General features: G+C 39.4%; 1 protein-coding gene across 1 annotated transcript in view; it reads right to left on the bottom strand.

Annotated features, from left to right (window-relative positions):
- The window catches only part of LOC132867590 (contactin-associated protein-like 2), a 230,874-nt gene that overhangs the window by 184,786 nt on the left and 25,914 nt on the right, over window positions 1–20,174 (bottom strand). Inside the window, exons 6-8 of the mRNA XM_060900576.1 lie at window positions 18,244–18,428; window positions 11,623–11,766; window positions 8,641–8,899 (exon numbers count right to left, since the gene is read on the bottom strand). Coding sequence (XP_060756559.1) covers window positions 8,641–8,899; window positions 11,623–11,766; window positions 18,244–18,428 — 588 coding nt within the window. The remainder of the gene's footprint in view (window positions 1–8,640; window positions 8,900–11,622; window positions 11,767–18,243; window positions 18,429–20,174) is intronic.

The raw sequence follows: 20,174 nt of genomic DNA, 5'->3' as shown, positions 1-20,174 counted from the left end.
AACCAGAGTGCAGTTTTGTGAAATGTGAGAAGGCCTACTTTCTGGTTAAGATACGTTTTTGTTGTATATGCAAAAGAGAAATGTATACACATTTCACTTTGTGGTCATGTTTCCCAGGCATGTGATGCAATACATAACAATTCTGGCATTTATTATTAATTTAGCATGCAGTTCTTCTTCATATTTGTATTAAATTTGACCTCCACCAAGCTGGGAAAGTGGTGACTCAAGATGAAACCAAACAATAGACCAAACACGTGACGTGACATTTCTGTGCACTGAAAATGTCACTTTGTGTCACCTCAGCAGAATAAAAGCACAAGGGGATTAGTTCACATATTCAGCTTCCTACAGGTAAGTGTATATAAAAGACCAAAGTATAAAGCCAGAAGCTGGAGGGCTTCGCTTAATAAAGAGGGGAAATGCATTCAGTAGGCATGTAACAATTCACCTAACTGACAATTCAACATGATTCATGATACTTTGGGGGGGAAAAAAATAAATGAAAATTTTATTACCAAAATCTGCAACATTTATTTTCCTATTCTTTATCAGCTTAAATATTCCTTTTGTCAAAAAAAAAAAGTTTAATTGTCTTAATAATCAATAATTATTAACCCACATTTACCCACTCCAAAGGTTGGAGTAAAGTATAACAGACTATTAACTAAAACATTCATTTCATTAAAAATGAAATAAGTTAATAACAAATTGGTCTTTTCTTAATAAACCTTTATAAACATTTGTACTGCCTCCATTTGTTTCTCTTTCCTTTAGCTTTCTGCAGTCTGTAGAAAGAGAGCTCTGATTTCATGTTAAATTTATTTGTACAGTCAGTCACACACATTTTTTTTTCCTATTTTAGATCTGTGTGTGTGTGTGTGTGTGTGTGTGTGTGTGTGTGTGTGTGTGTGTGTGTTTTTTCACGGTATTAGAGCTGTGTTCCTTCCACCTAGTATGAAGTAATGTGTATTCCTGCTATTTTATGTTATTGTGCCCTCTGATATCCAAACAACACAATTACAGCTAGAAGGGTTCTAGTAAAAATTTTAGGGTTCTAGTAAAAGCTATACAACAAATTTCATCCAAATCCGTTCACTACTTTTTGAGTTACGTTGGGAACAGACAAAAAAAAAAATCCTGGATCCACATACATATCTGGATTTGCATCAAAATCTAATCAATTGTTCTTTGGCCAATGGCTCACCTTTCCTCCAAATTTAATCAAAATACATTCACTACTTTTTGCATTACATTGGGAACAAACAAATGGAGGCAAAAACATAACCTCCTTCAACAAAGCTGGTGGAGGTTAAAAAAAAAAGTAAGAGATCATGCAGCCTAATAATAATAATCATAATTCATTTTTTATTTAATTGATTTGAATTGTCACAATTTTCATTGCATTAAATATAGCCACCAGCCTTGTACACATAAAAACCTGAAACAGAGAATAATCAAAACCAATTATGCTATTTTGTCCATTAAAAATGTCACTTCATGTCAGTGCACCAGCAAAGCACAAGAGCACTAGTCTACATATTTAACTTTCTGCACAAAAGTGTCTCAAACTTGAAAAGCATTACTGTAAGGAAGAGTGCTCCAGGCTACACTACCTACACTTTTTTCTAATAATAGTGCTATATAGTGATTCTCTATAGGTTAAGGAAATTACCTAGGCTGTGAGGCCTTTCAGATTTTCAGAGAACCAAATATTTACCACCAAAGAACAAAGTCTAGGCAAAGGCCGGAGGGCTCCATTTATTAAGGAGGGAAACGGTTTCAGTTATACCAGTGAATCAATATGTGATGGAGCCCTGGGTAAACTAATATATATTTCGCCTCATTGCATCCCAGGAAACCTCACTGACCTTCAACGTACCCCAACTGGACTGGAAATATATATACAACCAAGTGTATCCAAGGCAAAAACAAAACCCACTAACTTACAGTTTCTTTTTATAAAAAAAACAAAGCAAAACAAAAAAAACAACAACATGTGATTCATCAACCTATAATGTTTGATTATTATTATTTTGTAGAACTAAATTTCAGTCGAAAAGCTGAGTGGAATGTCAGTGCTTGGAAATGAATCTGTAGCAGTGCTATCAAGACCTTCGCTAAAAGGTGAGTAAAAGCAAGTAAACAAATTATATGACTTGTAATACAATTTTGACAAGCAAACTATGAACTATGGTTCTAATTTTATTTTGATATACAATATCACAATGCCAGATAGACCCATTAACTACATCTGTATTTCACGTTGTTGTTGAACCCTGCTACAAACATGTAATTAGACATAAGGACATAATGACAACAAAGCATAGAGAAAACTAATAAGGAGTTAAATGTGACAGGCAGAGATGGATAGTAACGAAGTACATTTACTTAAGTACTGTACTTAAGTACACTTTTTGTACTTTACTTAAATATCTTTTTTTTTTAAACTTATGACTTCAACTTCATTACATTTGAAAGACAAATATCGTACTTTTCACTCCACTAGATTTCTATCAAGGTCCTCGTCACTTGTTACTACGAAGCAGCTTCGAAAGTGGATGTTTTTTTCTTTTCTTTTCTAAAATGTGATTGTTTTTTTTGCAGGTGACACTGAAACAGCCTATCAGTAATCACTAGGGTCAGGTCATGTCCATAGACTGTATAAAATCAAGTTCAGTGATTTCTCCGCAGCATTATTTAACACAATCAGTTGATGGCAGAATGGAAGGAGGCAGTTCTTCTGGGGGATGCACACACCCATGGCCCATGAACCCATGTTTCAGTTTTCTGAAAGGATGAAAGAGTTGTTTGGTTTTAAATGTTTGCTTTGTTTGTCTAAAATGAGCCACATCACGGCCTACAAAAACTCGCTGTCCAACCTGCAGAAGCATATTGAAATATGTAAACGTTTTATTCCAAGAGAAAGCTTGCAACGAAGTTGTCTGTGCTTTTAGAGCTAGCGATAATGTTGCAATAGCTATGCAGTCTGGTTAGTCAAATGATTTTATATGGATTTGTGTGCCAAGTTGCCATCACCTTGTCCGCAGCTAACATAGCTAGTTAACTTGGACACTGTTAGCATGTAAAAATGGAGTTATGCTAACATGAATAATGTTAACTTATCTGAAGTCCTTGCAGAAATGTTTTAGCATAATCTTGCCAAATAAACAGAAGGTAGAAAGCTTTCTTTTTTTTAGTAACGTTAGCTACCCAATATGATTGAGTATTAATATAGTTTTCTAGCATGTCAGGTGGAGCTTCAGCTCTACAGGCTCTACAAACTAGTCAGTAAATCCAGTAGGTTGTTACAGAGGCATTAGGTTTTATAAGCGTTGTGGCAATAATACAACAATGCATTGACAGAAAATGTACTTTTAATACTGAAGTATTTTTAAAAGCAAGTACTTCAGTACTTTAACTTATGTAAAAATTTGACTACAACTTTCACTTGTATCGGAGTAACATTTAAGTAGTGGGATCTGTACTTTGACTTCAGTAATGAAGTTGGGTACTTTGTCCACCTCTGGTGACAGGTAATGCTGTTATAGTAAAATAATCAATAATGAAGTGAGTCCAGTACAAACTGGATTTACTGTTATTACCGAAAATTGATTATTTTTCTATATCAGTGCATCCTGAAGTGTTTTATTTCTTACATACCACAGCAATTTTCTAACATTTAAATGCATCACTGAAAGACACATGATACTTTTATCCATTTCTAGCTGTTTCATGTTAAGTTATTAATTAGTTTGTCATGTTACTGACAAATGACATAGCACAAATCCCTTTGTCCTGAAGACTTTCCCATGTCAGAAACCCTAAAGTTACAGCTTTACCTCAGTGTTACAAAGCACTGATACCGGAGACTCCTTCTGTCATGCTCCGCCCCAGACATCCACTCCGGAGATTACGGATCTCTCACGCCAGAGCTGATCCAGAACAGGAATTCTTTCTCCCCTGAACTCACTTCCTGGTTTTCACTGCTGCTTATTTAAAGGCCATTCTCAGACTTTGTGTTTGCAAGAACGTCTTGTTTGCTTCTCTAGCCGTTTCTGTGCCTCTCTTGCTCCTCATGGTTTTTCTCTCTAGCAATTTTCTCTTGTCCATGGTTTTTGCACTAGTGTTTTTCTGGTTCTTGTTTTTTTGCACGAAGGGTTATTTCTGGTTCATGGTTTTTGCACTAAGGGTTATTTCTGGTTCATGGTTTCTTGCACAAAGGGTCTTTTCTTGTTTATGTTTTTTTGCGCTAGCATTTTTGTCTTTGCCTGTCTCATGTTTTTGTCAAGTTGTTTGTTCTCATTTTGCCCAGATTATTTTTGCTATTTGTTTTTCATCCTGTTTGTTTATCTTTTGCCACACCCTTTCTTCTCTGTATTAAATCATCTTATTGATTGGATTACTGTCCGTGTTCTGTTTTTGGATCCTAACTTCACCATACCTCCACCAGCCCTAACAGTACGTTCTGGCCAACATGGATCCAGCGGAACTCGCCCATCTGAGAACGGCCATCCAGCAGCAAGGGACTCTCCTCGGGACCCACCAACAAGACCTACAACAAATTACCCAGAACCTCGCCACCCTGTCCAACGCACTCAACCTTCTCACCATACAGATGCAGTGCTGTCAAGCTGTGCCTACCCTTGCTCAGCCATCTCCTACTTCAGCTCCTGCCACCGCTTTTCTCCATGAACCAAGACTTCCAGCACCTCAGCCCTACAATGGAGAACCAGGTACTTGCAGATCGTTTTTGTCTCAATGTTTGATCCTAGAACTGCAACCTCTGGCCTTCCCCACAGAACGCCCCCGGGTAGCATATACAATAACGCTCCTCACTGGCAAGGCCAGAGAGTGGGGAACTGCGGTCTGGGATGCCAATGCACTCTCTTGTTCCAGTTTCAAGGATTTCTCCGAGGAGATGAGGTGAACTTTCGACCCCACTCTGTCTGGCCGGGAGGCGGCCAGAGAGCTCATGGAGCTGCAGCACTCACCCTAAGGATTTCTGGTAACCACTCAGAAACCATCCAGCTTCACGTCATGAACAACCCCCACGTACCCATCATCCTAGGATTACCATGGTTAATGCAGCACAACCCCCACGTTAACTGGGCTGACAACACCATCCTAGGCTGGAGCCAGTCCTGCCTAGCTTCCTGTCTGAATTCTGCTCTGCCTCCCGCCAAACCACCTCAGCCTTCAGCCAGCGAGTTCCCCGACCTCTCTCACGTGCCTTTGGAATATCTGGATCTCAAACTCATTTTCAGAAAGACCCGAACAGTGTCCCTCCCTCCTCACAGACCCTATGACTGTGGAATCGACCTCCTACCCGGGACAGCACCACCCAAAGGATGACTCTACTCTCTCTCTCCCATTGAAAGGCAAGCCATGGAGAAGTACATTTCTGAATCTTTGGCAGCTGGGATCATCCATCCTTTCTCTTACCCAGCAGGGGTGGGATTCTTCTTCATGGAAAAGGACAAGTTGCTCTGCCCCTGCATTGACTATCGGGGTCTCAACGCCATCACGGTCAAGAACCGCTACCCACTACCGCTCATGACCACAGTCTTTGAACTACTCCAGGGAGCCAAGGTATTCACCAAGCTAGATCTACGCAATGTATACCATCTCCTCAGGATCAGGGAGGGGGATGAGTGAAAGACAGCCTTTAATACCACCACTGGTCACTACGAGTGCCTTGTGGTCCCTTTCGGCCTGACCAACGTGCCCGCAGTATTCCAGGCACTCGTTAATGACGTCTTAAGGGACTTCCTAAACATCTTCTTTTTCGTGTACCTGGATGACATCCTGATCTCCCGCTCCCTGGAGGAACATCAGGGTCATGTCCGGCAGGTCCTCCAGCGCCTGCTAGAGAACAAGTTGTTCATCAAGGCGGAAAAGAGCGAATTTCACCAGAGCTCTGTCTCGTTTCTGGGATTCGTCATCTCCCCGGCAAGGATCCAGATGGACCCCCTCAAGCTCGAGACAGTTGCCAATTGGCCCACCCCATCTTCAAGACGAGAGCTCCAACGCTTCACCAACTTCTACAGGTGCTTCATTCGCAACTTCAGCACGGTGGCCAGACCTCTCTCAGCCCTGACCTCAACCAAGTCCCAATTCAAGTGGGGGGAGGAAGCAGAGAAAGCCTTTTCCATGCTCAAGCACAGGTTCACCACAGCACCCATTCTCACCATACCCAATCCTACCAAGAAGTTTATTGTCGAGGTTGACGCTTCTGAGTCAGGGTTCAGAGCTATACTATTCCAGAGGGCCAGTGATGACAAGGTCCACCCATGCTCCATCTTCTCCTGCCGGCTATCCCCAGCTGAATGTAATTATGACATCAGTGACCGAAAACTACTGGCTGTTAAACTAGCCTTGGAAGAGTGGAGGCACTGGCTTGAGGGGTTGGAGCTCCCCTTCCTAGTCTGGACTGACCATAAGAATCTGGAGTATCAAGTCCGCCAAATGCCTTAATTCCCATCAAGCCTGTTGGTCTCTCTTCTTCTCCCGGTTCAACTTCATGCTCTCCTACTGCCCAGGCTCCAAGAACGGCAAACCTGAGGCCCTGTCCAGGATGTTTCCTTCCCACCAAGAGAAGTCTAAGCCGCCCGAGACCATCCTTCCTCCACGCTGCCTGGTGGGAGCTGCCATTCTAGAGGTTGAGACCCTCATGCAGAAGGTCCTGGAGCAGGACCCTGGTGAAGGTAACCCAAACAACATTCTTCCTAACCATCTGTTTGTTCCCTGTCCTGTGTGAACCCAGGTGCTGCAGTGGGGTCATGGCTCCAAGCTGGCCTGTCATCCGGGAGCCGCCCGAACCCTGGCACTCATCCAGCAGCGCTTTTGGTGGCCATCCATCAAGGAGGACGTCCAGGAGTTTGTGGCAGCCTGCGACACATACTCCCAGAACAAAACAACCAATTGACCCCCTGCCGGCTTGCTAAGACCCCTCCCGACTCCACATCGACCTTGGTCTCACATCACCCTGGACTTCGTCACAAGACTCCCCAATTCAGGTGGCAACACATGCATCCTCACTGTGTTTGACCGTTTCTCCAAGACCATCCATTTCATTCCTCTGCCCAAGCTCCCCTCAGCCAAAGAAACCGCAGAATTACTCGTCCCCCACATCTTCCGCCTACATGGACTACCCACCGACATTGTTTCTGACCAGGGCCCTCAGTTCACTGCACAGTTCTGGAGGGCCTTCTGCAAACTCATCGGGGCCACCTGTAGTCTCACCTCAGGCTTCAACCCACAGACCAACGGCCAGGCAGAACGGGCGAACCAGGCTTTGGAGGTTGCACTCAGGTGCATGGCGTCCAGGGATGCCAGTTCTTGGAATAAGTACCTACCCTGGATTGAGTACGCTCATAACACTCTTCCTTCATCTGCCACAGGTCTCTCACCCTTCCAGTGCTCCCTAGGTTACCAACCACCACTCTTCCCCAACCAAGAGGAGGAAGTCACCGTACCCTTAGCCCAGACCTTCATATGCCACTGCAGGAGGACATGGGCATTGCCCTGGAGAAAACTCATTCGCTCCGACCTAGCATCCAAGAGGCAGGCTGACAAACGCCACTCTAAGGCTCCCACTTACTGGGTGGGGCAATGAGTCATGCTCTCCACATGCCATCTGCCACTCAGAACCATCTCCTGCAAGCTGGCTCCCAGGTACCTAGGACCCTTCCTCATCAAAAATTTAATCAACCCATGTTCTGTCAGACTGGCACTACCGCTCACCATGCGACGCATCCACCCCACATTCCATGTGTCACAGCTTAAACCTCTGGTCTCTAGTTCTTTTGCAACAAAATATGGAATAAAAGTATTTGATGGTAAGAACATATCTCTTTTTTTATTTTTCAAGAATTATTATTATAGCATTTTTCACAAATTGCTCCTGTCATTTCTCCGGTTTGTTTACATTCTAAGTGGAAATGATTTTGTCGAATGTTTTGTACAAAGTTTTTATTTATCAAATTTGCAAAAATTAAAAATGCTCTCTCAAAATCCAGTGAATGTGGATAGAATAAAAGTTATTCCACTCAATCTCGTCATACATGGCTTATAGTCAACTTGGTGCTATGCACCTCGTTGGCTATCAGCTCATGTACGACTCGATTTCGTGGAATAACTGTTAAATATACCTAGTATATGACTGTGAGCTGGCCTAGTGGTTAGCCTGTCCACCTCTCGACCAAGAGATCACGAGTTCTACTCACGGTTGGGTCATCCCATAAAGACCATCATAAAAACAGTACCTACTGCCATCTGGCAAGGTATGCTGCAATACAGATGCGAGTAGGGAAATCAAACTCTTGTGGTTACCAGAGGACTAGTCCCCCCACTGTAACCCTAGCTGTATAGGCGAGAGGCCAAGGGCTATGTAAATGGAGATTGGGTGCCACAGCCATACACCTCAAAGAGCTGGTTAGTACTGGGACAGGAGACTGCCTGGGAAGACCAGATCCTGGCATGGAAGGGACTTTGACTTTTGATACCTAGTATATTACCTATTATACTATTTTATATTATACTATTACCTATATAGTATAATACCTATACCTTGTAAATTATATTATGCCTAGTATAATAGTACATTTTTAAGAGATTTGCACATGAAGTTGTCTGTACCTGAGGTCATGTCTACACCCAAGTTCTTCTGCTGCGTGATGCTGATGTGTGCTGAGACTTTGCCCTTCTTCAGCGTGAGCTCCAGCATGCCGTCAGCCAGTGCGCTGAACAGGAGCAGGCCATTAGAGTTCCATGTGCGAAACTGGAAGCTCACAGACACCATGTTGTGCTCCCGTCGACCTGGCAGCTGCAGGAAACTTGTGGTATTGAAGGAAACCGGGAAGGTGTGAGAATCCATACAGGAGAATGTCAAATTACGCTGCAAGTGAAGCAGAAAATTAGAAAATAATAATTACAGCTTAAATACTAAGTCATTTGGCAAGGTATCTCGATGGGATTGGACAAATTCCTTAAGCGGTGGATTTCTCATTCAATATATCATCAAATGTTCAAACTAAACTAAATTTCCTTCCTGTATTATCTGCAATGGAAAAAAAAAACTGCAGAGATTAAAATATAAAATAACACTAAGCTTTTTTTTTTTCTTTTTTTGTAGACTGTACAGACGACAAGGAAGGCAAGCTTGAGGGCAAAAACAGTGAGTGGGAGGTTTAAATGAGAGTCACATGAGAAAAAAAATGTCTCTATTGTGTAAATGCAGTGTTTTGTATTACATATTTAAAAGTGACTTGAGCACAAAGGTTAAATCATTTGAAAGAGCAAATATTAAATATATCTCATAAAGCGGTTCTGTTATGAGTTCGTCGTGCTGTGCATCGTGCATCTCTCATGTGGAATGTACATTAGGTTTACAGATCATGCTCTGAAATTGCAGCTACAGTGTGCTTACAGATATATACAGTAGTGGTGGGAAGTCCTGAAGATCAGCACAGAGAAAATGGTGTGAGGAAGAGGGGGTAATATTTTGAGAGGGGAAAAAAAATCAGAATTTCTGAGATTAAAGTCAGAGATTTACAAGGAAATAAAAATAATAAGAAAACCTCAGATATTCTCTGGGATTATAAAGTGTAAAAAAAAAGTGAGGGGAAAAAAAACTTTACAGAGATGAAAGAGGGGGGTAATATACCAAGAAAAAAAAAGCCCACAGAATTTCCAAGATTAAAGTCATAAATTTACAAGCAAAAAAAAAAAAACCTCATATTCTTAAAGGACATGGATTGAAAAAAAAAGAGAACCTGTGTGGTTTAGTCATATCCTGTTGCATCCAGGAAGTGCAATAGTTTACTGGCTGCATTCTGGGAAATGTAGTTGAAAATCTCCTAGTGAAAATCTCTTAGTTGAAAATTCTCTGAAATTAGAAAGGCATAAATTTGCAAGAAAAAAAAAAAAAAAACTAAGAAATTCCAAGATTATGAAGTCATAAATTTACAAAAAACAAACAAAACCCACACCTTGGCCATTTTTATTTTATTTATTTATTTATTTATTTATTTATTTATTGCATTATGGAGATGAAGGAGGGTGTTGTATTCCAAGAAAAAAAACATGCAGAATTTCCAAGAATAAAGTCATAAATTTACAAGAAAACTCTTGGATATTCTCTGAAATTGGAAAGTTATAAATTTGCAAGAAAAAAAAAAAACTCAGATACTACGAGATTTTTTTAAAAATCATTATTATTATTATTATTATTATTATTATTATTTTAATCAAGGAAGCACATAGAGTACAAAGCCATAATTTCCAAATTTAACTCTTGGCTCAGCTGTTTCAAAGTAACAGAGATTTGAGCAAATGAAGAAAAATCCACACACTGAAAGTAACAGGAAACTGCTCTGGGTGGCACGGTGGTGTAGTGGTTAGCGCTGTCACCTCACAGCAAGAAGGTACGGGTTCGAGCCCCGTGGCCGGCGAGGGCCTTTCTGTGCGGAGTTTGCATGTTCTCCCCATGTCCGCATGGGTTTCCTCCGAGTGCTCGGGTTTCCTCCGGGTGCTCCGGTTTTCCCCACAGTCCAAAGACATGCAGGTTAGGTTAACTGGTAACTCTAAATTGACCGTAGGTGTGAATGTGAGTGTGAATGGTTGTCTGTGTCTATGTGTCAGCCCTGTGATGACCTGGTGACTTGTCAAGGGTGTACCCCGCCTTTCGCCCATAGTCAGCTGGGATAGGCTCCAGCTTGCCTGCGACCCTGTAGAACAGGATAAAGCGGCTACAGATAATGAGATGAGATGAGATAATGAGATGAGAAAAAAAAAAGCTGTGCAGTTTAGTCATATCCCATTGCATCCAGGAAGTGCAACAGTGTCTCGGTTTACTAGCAGCAGTGCATTCTGGGTAATGTAGTTGAAAATCTCTTAGCACTTTATTCTTTTATATTGCATGACTGAGGAAGAAAGACTACATTTCCTATAACTCTTGGCTCAGCCTTGGGGTCTGAGGTATGCTGTTGATCTAACGGTGCGAAGTGAAGCGATGTGCTTCTGAAGTTTTGTTTCATTTCAAGTCAGTTTATGACTTTAGAATCTCAATGAATTATCAGTGAGTTTAGTTTTTTCTTGTAAATTTAAGACTTTAAAATTGGAAATTATGGGTTTTTGTCTCAGAATATTACCCCCTCCTCTGTCTTGGTTCCCCCTCTTCATGAAAGTCCGAAGACACCATTGTATATTTAGGACCTTCACCACCATTTAAAATAGAGAAGTAAATGGATCCTGTTATGACTAAATTAAATAAATATTTAACCATTTCTATGTATTTCATAAAATAATCTTAAGATCAACTGTGTTTTTGTGATGAATAATAATGTAACCTTCCAAACATGAATAATTAATCAAACTCCTTTTTGAAAAAAAGAAGATTGTCAGTTTGAAAATCTATCATTTTAAAATCAATTAATGAAATGAATTTATTTTAAAAAAATAAATTTCACCTGCATGAATGTAAAATAGTTTCTTCATGTTAAGAATATACATTATATTCAAAATTCCAATGATATGACACAAGCATATTATTTTGTCATATTATGGAATTAAAAAAAATAGTGCAAGATGATTGAGGAAGAATTTATAACTGGAACTCACAAAGCTGGACATATCCACTTTCTTTCTTCGGGCCAGGTCGGTGATGTTTTCTCCATTATAGTTGATGCTCTCCATGCAGCCTTTGAAATTTCTTCTGCTCCCTGAGACGAGTTTGCCTGAGTATGGCATCCCTCCGAAACTCAACTGCAAAGTGGAAAGAAGACTTACCACAAGACCTGTGACTAACACTGTTGTTTTTTACCATATGGTGTGTGTGTGTGAGATATCACCTAATTCATCACATTTACAGTTAATCAGCTGGGAGCAATGATGTTACCAAGAGCTAAACATTATCAATGCTGTTTCAAATCTCATTATATTAATAATTTGATAACTGTACATCTGACACTAAAGTGATAAATATACTTTACATAGCCCAATGGACACACTGCAACAGCGAGTGAATGGAGATATTAAAGAGCATTCAACATGCCTCCAATTAGGTAGATCTTCATTATATGAATTATTATACGACAGCAGTTTCCCAATAATTACAATTACATTAATTAAAAAGCAACAGGTTGTACTTTTTATCCATCTAGAGTTACATTTAATGTTGTCAAACATCTATGAGACAAATTGCCCATAGTTATCACATATGTTAAAGCAGCAAAAAACAATCATTCTGTCACCAGCATCTCTTTTTTTTTTTTTCTCTTAATTGCTGGGTTTCAGTCACGTGACTTTTCTTAGTGGCTTTACCGGAAGTGAAATAGCTGGTGGTCTAAATGGCTGCTGCAGTGCAAACAACTAGCGATAACTTATCAGAGTATGCTCATAATCTAGAAGCCACTGTTCGCTTTAGATACAGTGGTGCTTGAAAGTGTGTGAACCCTTTAGAATTTTCTATATTTCTGCATAAATATGACCTAAAACATCATCAGATTTTCACACAAGTCCTAAAAGTAGATAATGAGAACCCAGTTAAACAAATGAGACAAAAATATTATACTTGGTCATTTATTTATTGAGGAAAATGATCCAATATTACATATCTGTGAATGGCAAAAGTATGTGAACCTTTGCTTTCAGTATCTGGTGTGACCCCCTTGTGCAACAGTGACTGCAACTAAACGTTTGCGGTAACTGTTGATCAGTCCTGCACACCGGCTTGGAGGAATTTTAGCCCATTCCTCCGTACAGAACAGCTTCGACTCTGGGATGTTGGTGGGTTTCCTCACATGAACTGCTCACTTCAGGTCCCCTTCCACAACATTTCGATTGGATTCAGGTCAGGACTTTGACTTGGCCATTCCAAAACATTAACTTTATTCTTCTTTAACCATTCTTTGGTAGAACGACTTGTGTGCTTAGGGTCGTTGTCTTGCTGCATGACCCACCTTCTCTTGAGATTCAGTTCATGGACAGATGTCCTGACATTTTCCTTTAGAATTCGCTGGTATAATTCAGAATTCATTGTTCCATCAATGATGGCAAGCCGTCCTGGCCCAGATGCAGCAAAACAGGCCCAAACCATGATACTACCACCAGCATGTTTCACAGATGGGAGAAAGTTCTTATGCTGGACTGCAGTGTTTTCCTCTCTCCAAACATAATGCTTCTCATTTAAACCAAAAAAATCTATTTTGGTCTCATCCATCCACAAAACACTTTTCCAATAGCCTTCTGGCTTGTCCACATGATCTTTAGCAAACTGCAGATGAGCAGTGATGTTCTTTTTGGAGAGCAGTGGCTTTCTCCTTGCAACCCTGCCATGCACACCATTGTTGTTCAGTGTTCCCCTGATGGTGGACTCATGAACATTAACAATAGCCAATGTGAGAGAGGCCTTCAGTTGCTTAGAAGTTACCCTGGGGTCCTTTGTAACCTCGTCAACTATTACACGCCTTGCTCTTGAAGTGATCTTTGTTGGTCGACCACTCCTGGGGAGGGTAACAATGGGCTTGAATTTCCTCCATTTGTACACAATCTATCTGACTGTGGATTGGTGGAGTCCAAACTCTTTAGAGATGGTTTTGTAACCTTTTCCAGCCTGATGAGCATCAGCAACACTTTTTCTGAGGTCCTCAGAAATCTCCTTTGTTCGTGCCATGATACACTTCCACAAACATGTGTTGTGAAGATTAGACTTTGATAGATCCCTTTTCTTTAAATAAAGCAGGGTGCCCACTCACACCTGATTGTCATCCCATTGATTGAAAACACCTGACTCTAATTTCACCTTCAAATTAATTGCTAATCCTAGAGGTTCACATACTTTTGCCACTCACAGATATGTAATATTGGATCATTTTCCTCAATAAATAAAATGACCAAGTATAATATTTTTGTCTCATTTTTTTAACTGGGTTCTCTTTTATCTACTTTTAGGACTTGTGTGAAAATCTGATGATGTTTTTGGTCATATTTATGCAGAAATATAGAAAATTCTAAAGGGTTCACAAACTTTCAAGCACCACTGTATATTCAGAAGATTGCTATGTGCAATGGAATCGATCCCTACAATCTGGGAAAAAAGAATTTGTCATACAATCTCGAAAACTACCCTTCAGTCGAGTTCCCTGACATCTCGAACTATCTGGTGTTGCAGACATTCTTCTACACCGTAAAACAGATGAAAGCATGGAAGAATATGGAGGCTTACAACTTTTTTGTATGTGGCTGGGTAAAGGACATATCGAGTCGCTGCCGAATGAATCCTGTATTGTTTTTGCCCGTGTAAGTATTTTTTTTTAAGCTTTTCGTTCGCAGCTTTACAACGAACTGCTGCAAGTTGAAGTGTAAACAAACAACAGTTCACTTGATTCTCACTTGTGTGGGATCTTATCTCTCAGGTAAATCATTTACAAGGATCATTAGAAACCCCTTTAAAGACCTGGATCTTCGTTAAACAAAACAGAGAAGTGATCACGGTGCATTCTAACTGTATGGCTGGGTAACAATTTTGTTGAGACCTTCATACAAATGGACTTTGTGAGGAGTAAACAAAGAAACAGCTGGGGACTTTAGTGATTTATGACTAAAAATAGTACCATAAAATAATGACACATAGCAAGAAAAATACTTGGAAAACACTAAGGACATAGCTGAGAGGGATATACAAACCTTTCACTGAGTGATCACTGCAAACTCGAGCATGCTTCGACTCGACTCCCTTTGATTTCAGTGAGAGGATCAAAAGCCACCTTTCTCAATGACTTTTTGTGAAATCCTGTGTTCGTTCACCCTTTTTTATTAGTTCACGGGGAACTCTGAAGAAGCTTTTCAGTTTCATGATTTGATTGATTTGAACAACCGAAAACAATGCAAGCGTAAGGCATTTTTCATGCAAGCAATGCACCTTCTCTGTACAAATACTTTGTCAACTGAGCTTTGGTAGACCACCAGCTAAAGTTTTGAATAACTAATAAGACAGATGTGACATCACGTGAAACCTAGCAATAAGACAAAATACACAAGTCGACCATCCTGAAGATTTTCCCCATATTGGAAATCTCTGACTGTTTCAAAACACTGATACTGGAGACTCCTTCCAAAAGTGCTAAATGAACAGCTCCTTAGAAATAATTTAATTAAATTGTTTACATTTAAATCATTTACATTTATTTAGACCCTGCACCCCCGCCCCATACAAATCCCTGTTTAATTTGTTACTATAAAAGCAATAACATTAGAACAAGAGCTTTAATATTCATATAATCTTGCAGCTGGAACCACTGTCAGAGCTACAGGCATGCAACATCAATCAACACCCTCCAACCAATCAGAATCGATTATTCAGCAGTACTGGGTTATACGTTATGTTACATAAAGTCTAAACCTGAACCTTAGAACACATTCGCTGTCACGCAAAGACCACCAGTTACACTTCTTAGATTGATAAATTTTTCCACTTCATTAATTGCCTTTAATTGAACTGAATTAGATATAAATCATGACATTTTGGATCCATCTTTGTTAATCATGAATGCTGAGAGCATCGCAGAGTCGACAGTATGAGCTCTCGCATATTTAATAACTAAAAAGTCTAATTTCTCTATATTCCATTAGACAGTACACACTGTAAATGATAAACATTAATGTATTGCGCAACACAATGTCATGCAGATTTCTCTTAAGCAGGAGGATCAAGGGTGGGTTTCCCGAAAGCCTCTGAAAGCCAAGAGAGGCTTAAATTACCTCTTAAGATCCATCATCAAGTTAACAGGGTTTTCCCGAACAACATCGTAGACCAAGTAGTCCTTTAGTTTGCTCTGAATTTACGAGAGACCCGGACCACTCGTTCAAAACAAAGAGCAACTCGCTCACAGCTGAATACATAGAATGCGCTGCGCCTCTGAGGGACTCTCACAGTCAATGGGGGAAAATCTGATGTTGTTTTAGATCATATTTATGCAGAAATATAGAAAATTCTAAAGGGTTCACAAACTTTCAAGCACCACTGCACATCTTTAATTTAAAAACAAACAAACCAAAAAACACTAGAATTTGCTGCACAAGTTTTAATTTTCTTTTGGTTTTCTGAAATTAACATAGGGTCAAAATTATACATACAGGGTCAAAAATTTACATATGCTCACTTAGATTATTAATTCAGAGGTGCTGAAACTTCCAAAATGTCTCTTATCTTGCCAAGGCCAAGGTCTCTTAACTTCCTGTTAGTGATCATGATTGACTACAGCTGGTAGCTTCTCTGTGCCTTCATAAAAAGGGTTTGTTTGCAGCACTCAGTGGATTGACCAACACACAGTAAAATGGGAAAGTCCAAGGAGCTCAGTGCAGATCTGAGAAAGAGGATCGCAGATATACACAACTCCGGAATGTCTCTTGGAGCCATTTCTAAATAACTGCTAATTCCAAGATCAGTTCAAACAATTGTATCCAAGTTATTGTGAGGTGTAGTCACTTTCCCAAGCCACTTTGCTTCAAGAAAACCCAAACTGTCACCCTCAGCTGAAAAGAAATTGGTTTGGATGGTGAGGAACAACCTGGGAACCACCATGGCACAGCCCTGCCATGAACTGGAAGCTGATGGATCACTGCCTACCATTCAGCTCACCATGGACTAAGAGGCTGCTATCCAAGAAATAACCCTATGCTCCAAAATTGACACCTTTAAGCTTAACTAAAGTTTGAAGCTGACCACACGGACAAAGAAAAAGCCTTCTGGAGGATAGCTGTATGGTCAGATGAGACAAAGATTGAGTTGTTTGGCCACAATGACCACCATGTACAGAGGGACACCATGTACCAGCTGGTGGTGGTGGTGGTAGGATCATCATGCTCTGGGGCTGTTTTACTGCCAGTGGAACTGGTTCATTGCACAAAGTGGATGGAATAATGAAGGAGGACTACCTCAGAATTCTTCAGCATAAACCATCAGAAACTTGAACACGACTTGGGAGTTACAACAGGACAATGTGTTCATCCTGTTGCTCTTTAGACTCCTTCTTACGAGTGAGATTGAGAACACCACTTACAGAGACAACATTCATTGCTTAAGAGAGTTTCTCAACTCTCTCTTTGGTTCTAAATGGCGACATTATTGGGAAGCCTACCCCTGAATGGTTTGAGTGGCCTGAACTGACATCAGAGGCCTTCAGTGGAAGGTTAAGAACAGAAAGAGAAGGACAGTGTAGGAGGGTTGGAGAATGCATTAAGATTTCTATCTCACAAACTTCCGATTTGTTACATGGTTTAAAATGACAAACCTCTGAATAATTAAGGCACTCCTCTGCTCTCCTCTCCGGCATTAAATGCTTAGTCTAATAGTGGAGCAATGCTTCATACTTAAGAGAATATAGTGATGCATTAATCTGATTTTTGATGCTTTTTTTTTGTCGTCGTGCGAACAATGAACATGTACCATGACAGTGAACCGGACTGTAAGTGCAAGACAATGTATCTCATAAACACTTGACCACCAGGCAACAAAATTTGTATATTTATTTACATAAGACAGATGGGTTTTTATCCAGTGCTTATTTTTTATTTGCTTTTAAAAAAATAACTTGGGTTTATTTACTAACACGTATTATGGAAAATATTGGTGATTTTTTTTCCCAAAGCAGGTGATGTATCTTTGTATAGTATGCTTTTTTTTACCTGAACAATTTCTTACTCTGTACACTCATATAAACATAATTATTGTCTAGTTCAATAGCAATTATGAGCATCTTTCCTTCATTTTAGATCATCTAAAACTACCGCAGAGTGATCTCGATTAGTTCTTATGTCTGATAATATTCAACTTTAACAATATATTAATGATGTAAAGTGAAAGTGCTGGTTCATTGCTGTCCACCAGGCACCCAACAGAGTCACACCATAATAAATGTCATCGTGTTGTTTCTGGCACATGGCATGCGGTGTCAAAGACAGGAATAAATATGAATTCATAACTGTGATGTGTATCTCATTATTAGTATCACTGTTACAAGACAATGCAGCAATTTATTGACATGAAATACACTACATGAGACAATTCGATGGTTCATATGCGATAATATTATTATTATTATTATATTCAGGTTGATTTTTTTTGCCCTTGCAAATATTTTGCTTATAGACTCATCAGGCGCGCCGCTTTTAGGCAATGCCTAAATGTCTATCTATATTATAGCCTAAATTTCATGTTAATGAAAAGCCATGAACACTTGCCTCATAGTCCAGGTCAAGGTGGTCAAACTCTCCATTGGTGCGAAAGTGCTGTGTGTGCTGATCCAGGGTGAAGTTGACGTTTCTCCTGTGGCGCTCGATCACCACAGAATGCCAGTGGTGATCATCCAGCAGGCTGCCACTGCTCACCGACGTGTGACCCAGGATGGAGCCATACTGGTTGCTGCCTGTTTCATGAAAATACAAAGATTCAGCATTTACAATATGAGGCTATATAACAATTAAGAGTCTGTTTCTCCAGCCTGTAAGGTCCACAAGCCCTTATTACAGTAAGTCTATAAATGCACCTGTACTACAAGAAAAAGGGCCTAACAGGGCCTGGACCCAAGCTTAGATTTATATTCAGAAAGGATGCAAGTATGGCATATGACATATTTGAGCACTTGACAATGAATACTGAACACACTCAAATTCACAGATTTTGTATAACAGAAAGGACATTCTGTATAACATGAGATTATGGATAGTACATTGGAAAATGGTGACAATAAACCCACCATTTATATATATATATATATATATATATATATATATATATATATATATATATACACACACATATATATATATATATATATATATATGTATGTGTGTGTGTGTGTATATATATATATATATATATATATATATATATATATATATATATATATATATATATGAGTGATTCCACGCTTATGGGTACTGAAATGGGGACATGAACTTATTTTTAAAAATTCACCTAAAACCATTTCTTTTTTTTACCATCAGGTCACAAAACATGTAATCTTTAATGAATGATATGTTAAAAGATAACTTTAATTTTCTGAGATGTAATAAAAACATATTTATATGCCAAAGTCAGAACGTAACAGAAGTGTTGTGGACATATATATTCTCAATTTTAACAATGTAGAATTACTTTTTGAAACATAGGAAGGTGATGTTTTAGCAAATATAATTAATAAACATGTGTAGTAGAATAAACATACACATTCAATAAAATTAACATGCTATATAGCTAGATTGTAATTAATTTGTAACAGACGCGAGATGGACAATCGTAACAGAAGTAATGTAACAGACATCATTTTGGAACTCATAGGCTTGACTTTGGCATATAAATGTTTTTATTACATCTCAGAAAATTAAAGTTATCTTTTAACATTTTCATTCATTAAAGATTACATGTTTTGTGACCTGATGGTAAAAAAAGAAATGGTTTTAGGTGAATAAGTTCATGTCCCCATTTCAGTACCCATAAGCGTGGAATCACTCATATATATATATATATATATATATATATATATATATATATATATATATATATATTTACAGTGGTGCTTGAAAGTTTGTGAACCCAGGAGAAACCCACCAACATCGCAGAGTTGAAGCTGTTCCATATGGAGGAATGGGCTAAAATTCCTCCAAGCCAGTGTGCAGTGTTCTATATTTCTGTATAAATATGACCTAAAACATCATCAGATCTTCACACAAGTCCTAAAAGTAGATAAAGAGAACCCAGTTAAACAAATGAGACAAAAATATGATACTTCGTCATTTATTTATTGAGGAAAATGATCCAATATTACATACCGTATCTGTGAGTGGCAAAAGTATGTGAACCTTTGCTTTCAGTATCTGGTGTGACCCCCTTGTGCAGCAATAACTGCAACTAAACATTTCTGGTAACTGTTGATCAGTCCTGCACACCAGCTTCGAGGAATTTTAGCCCATTCCTCCATACAGAACAGCTTCAACTCTGGGATGTTGGTGGGTTTCCTCACATGAACTGCTCGCTTCAGGTCCTTCCACAACATTTCGATTGGATTAAGGTCAAGACATTGACTTGGCCATTCCAAAACATTAACTTTATTTTTCTTTAACCATTCTTTGGTAGAATGACTTGTGTGCTTAGGATCATTGTCTTGCTGTAT

The sequence above is a fragment of the Neoarius graeffei genome, chromosome 19 (genome assembly GCF_027579695.1).
Source record: "Neoarius graeffei isolate fNeoGra1 chromosome 19, fNeoGra1.pri, whole genome shotgun sequence".
NCBI lineage: Eukaryota > Metazoa > Chordata > Actinopteri > Siluriformes > Ariidae > Neoarius > Neoarius graeffei.
The sequence above is the reverse complement of the archived record's forward strand: the minus strand, read 5'-3'. Positions and strand labels throughout refer to the sequence as shown.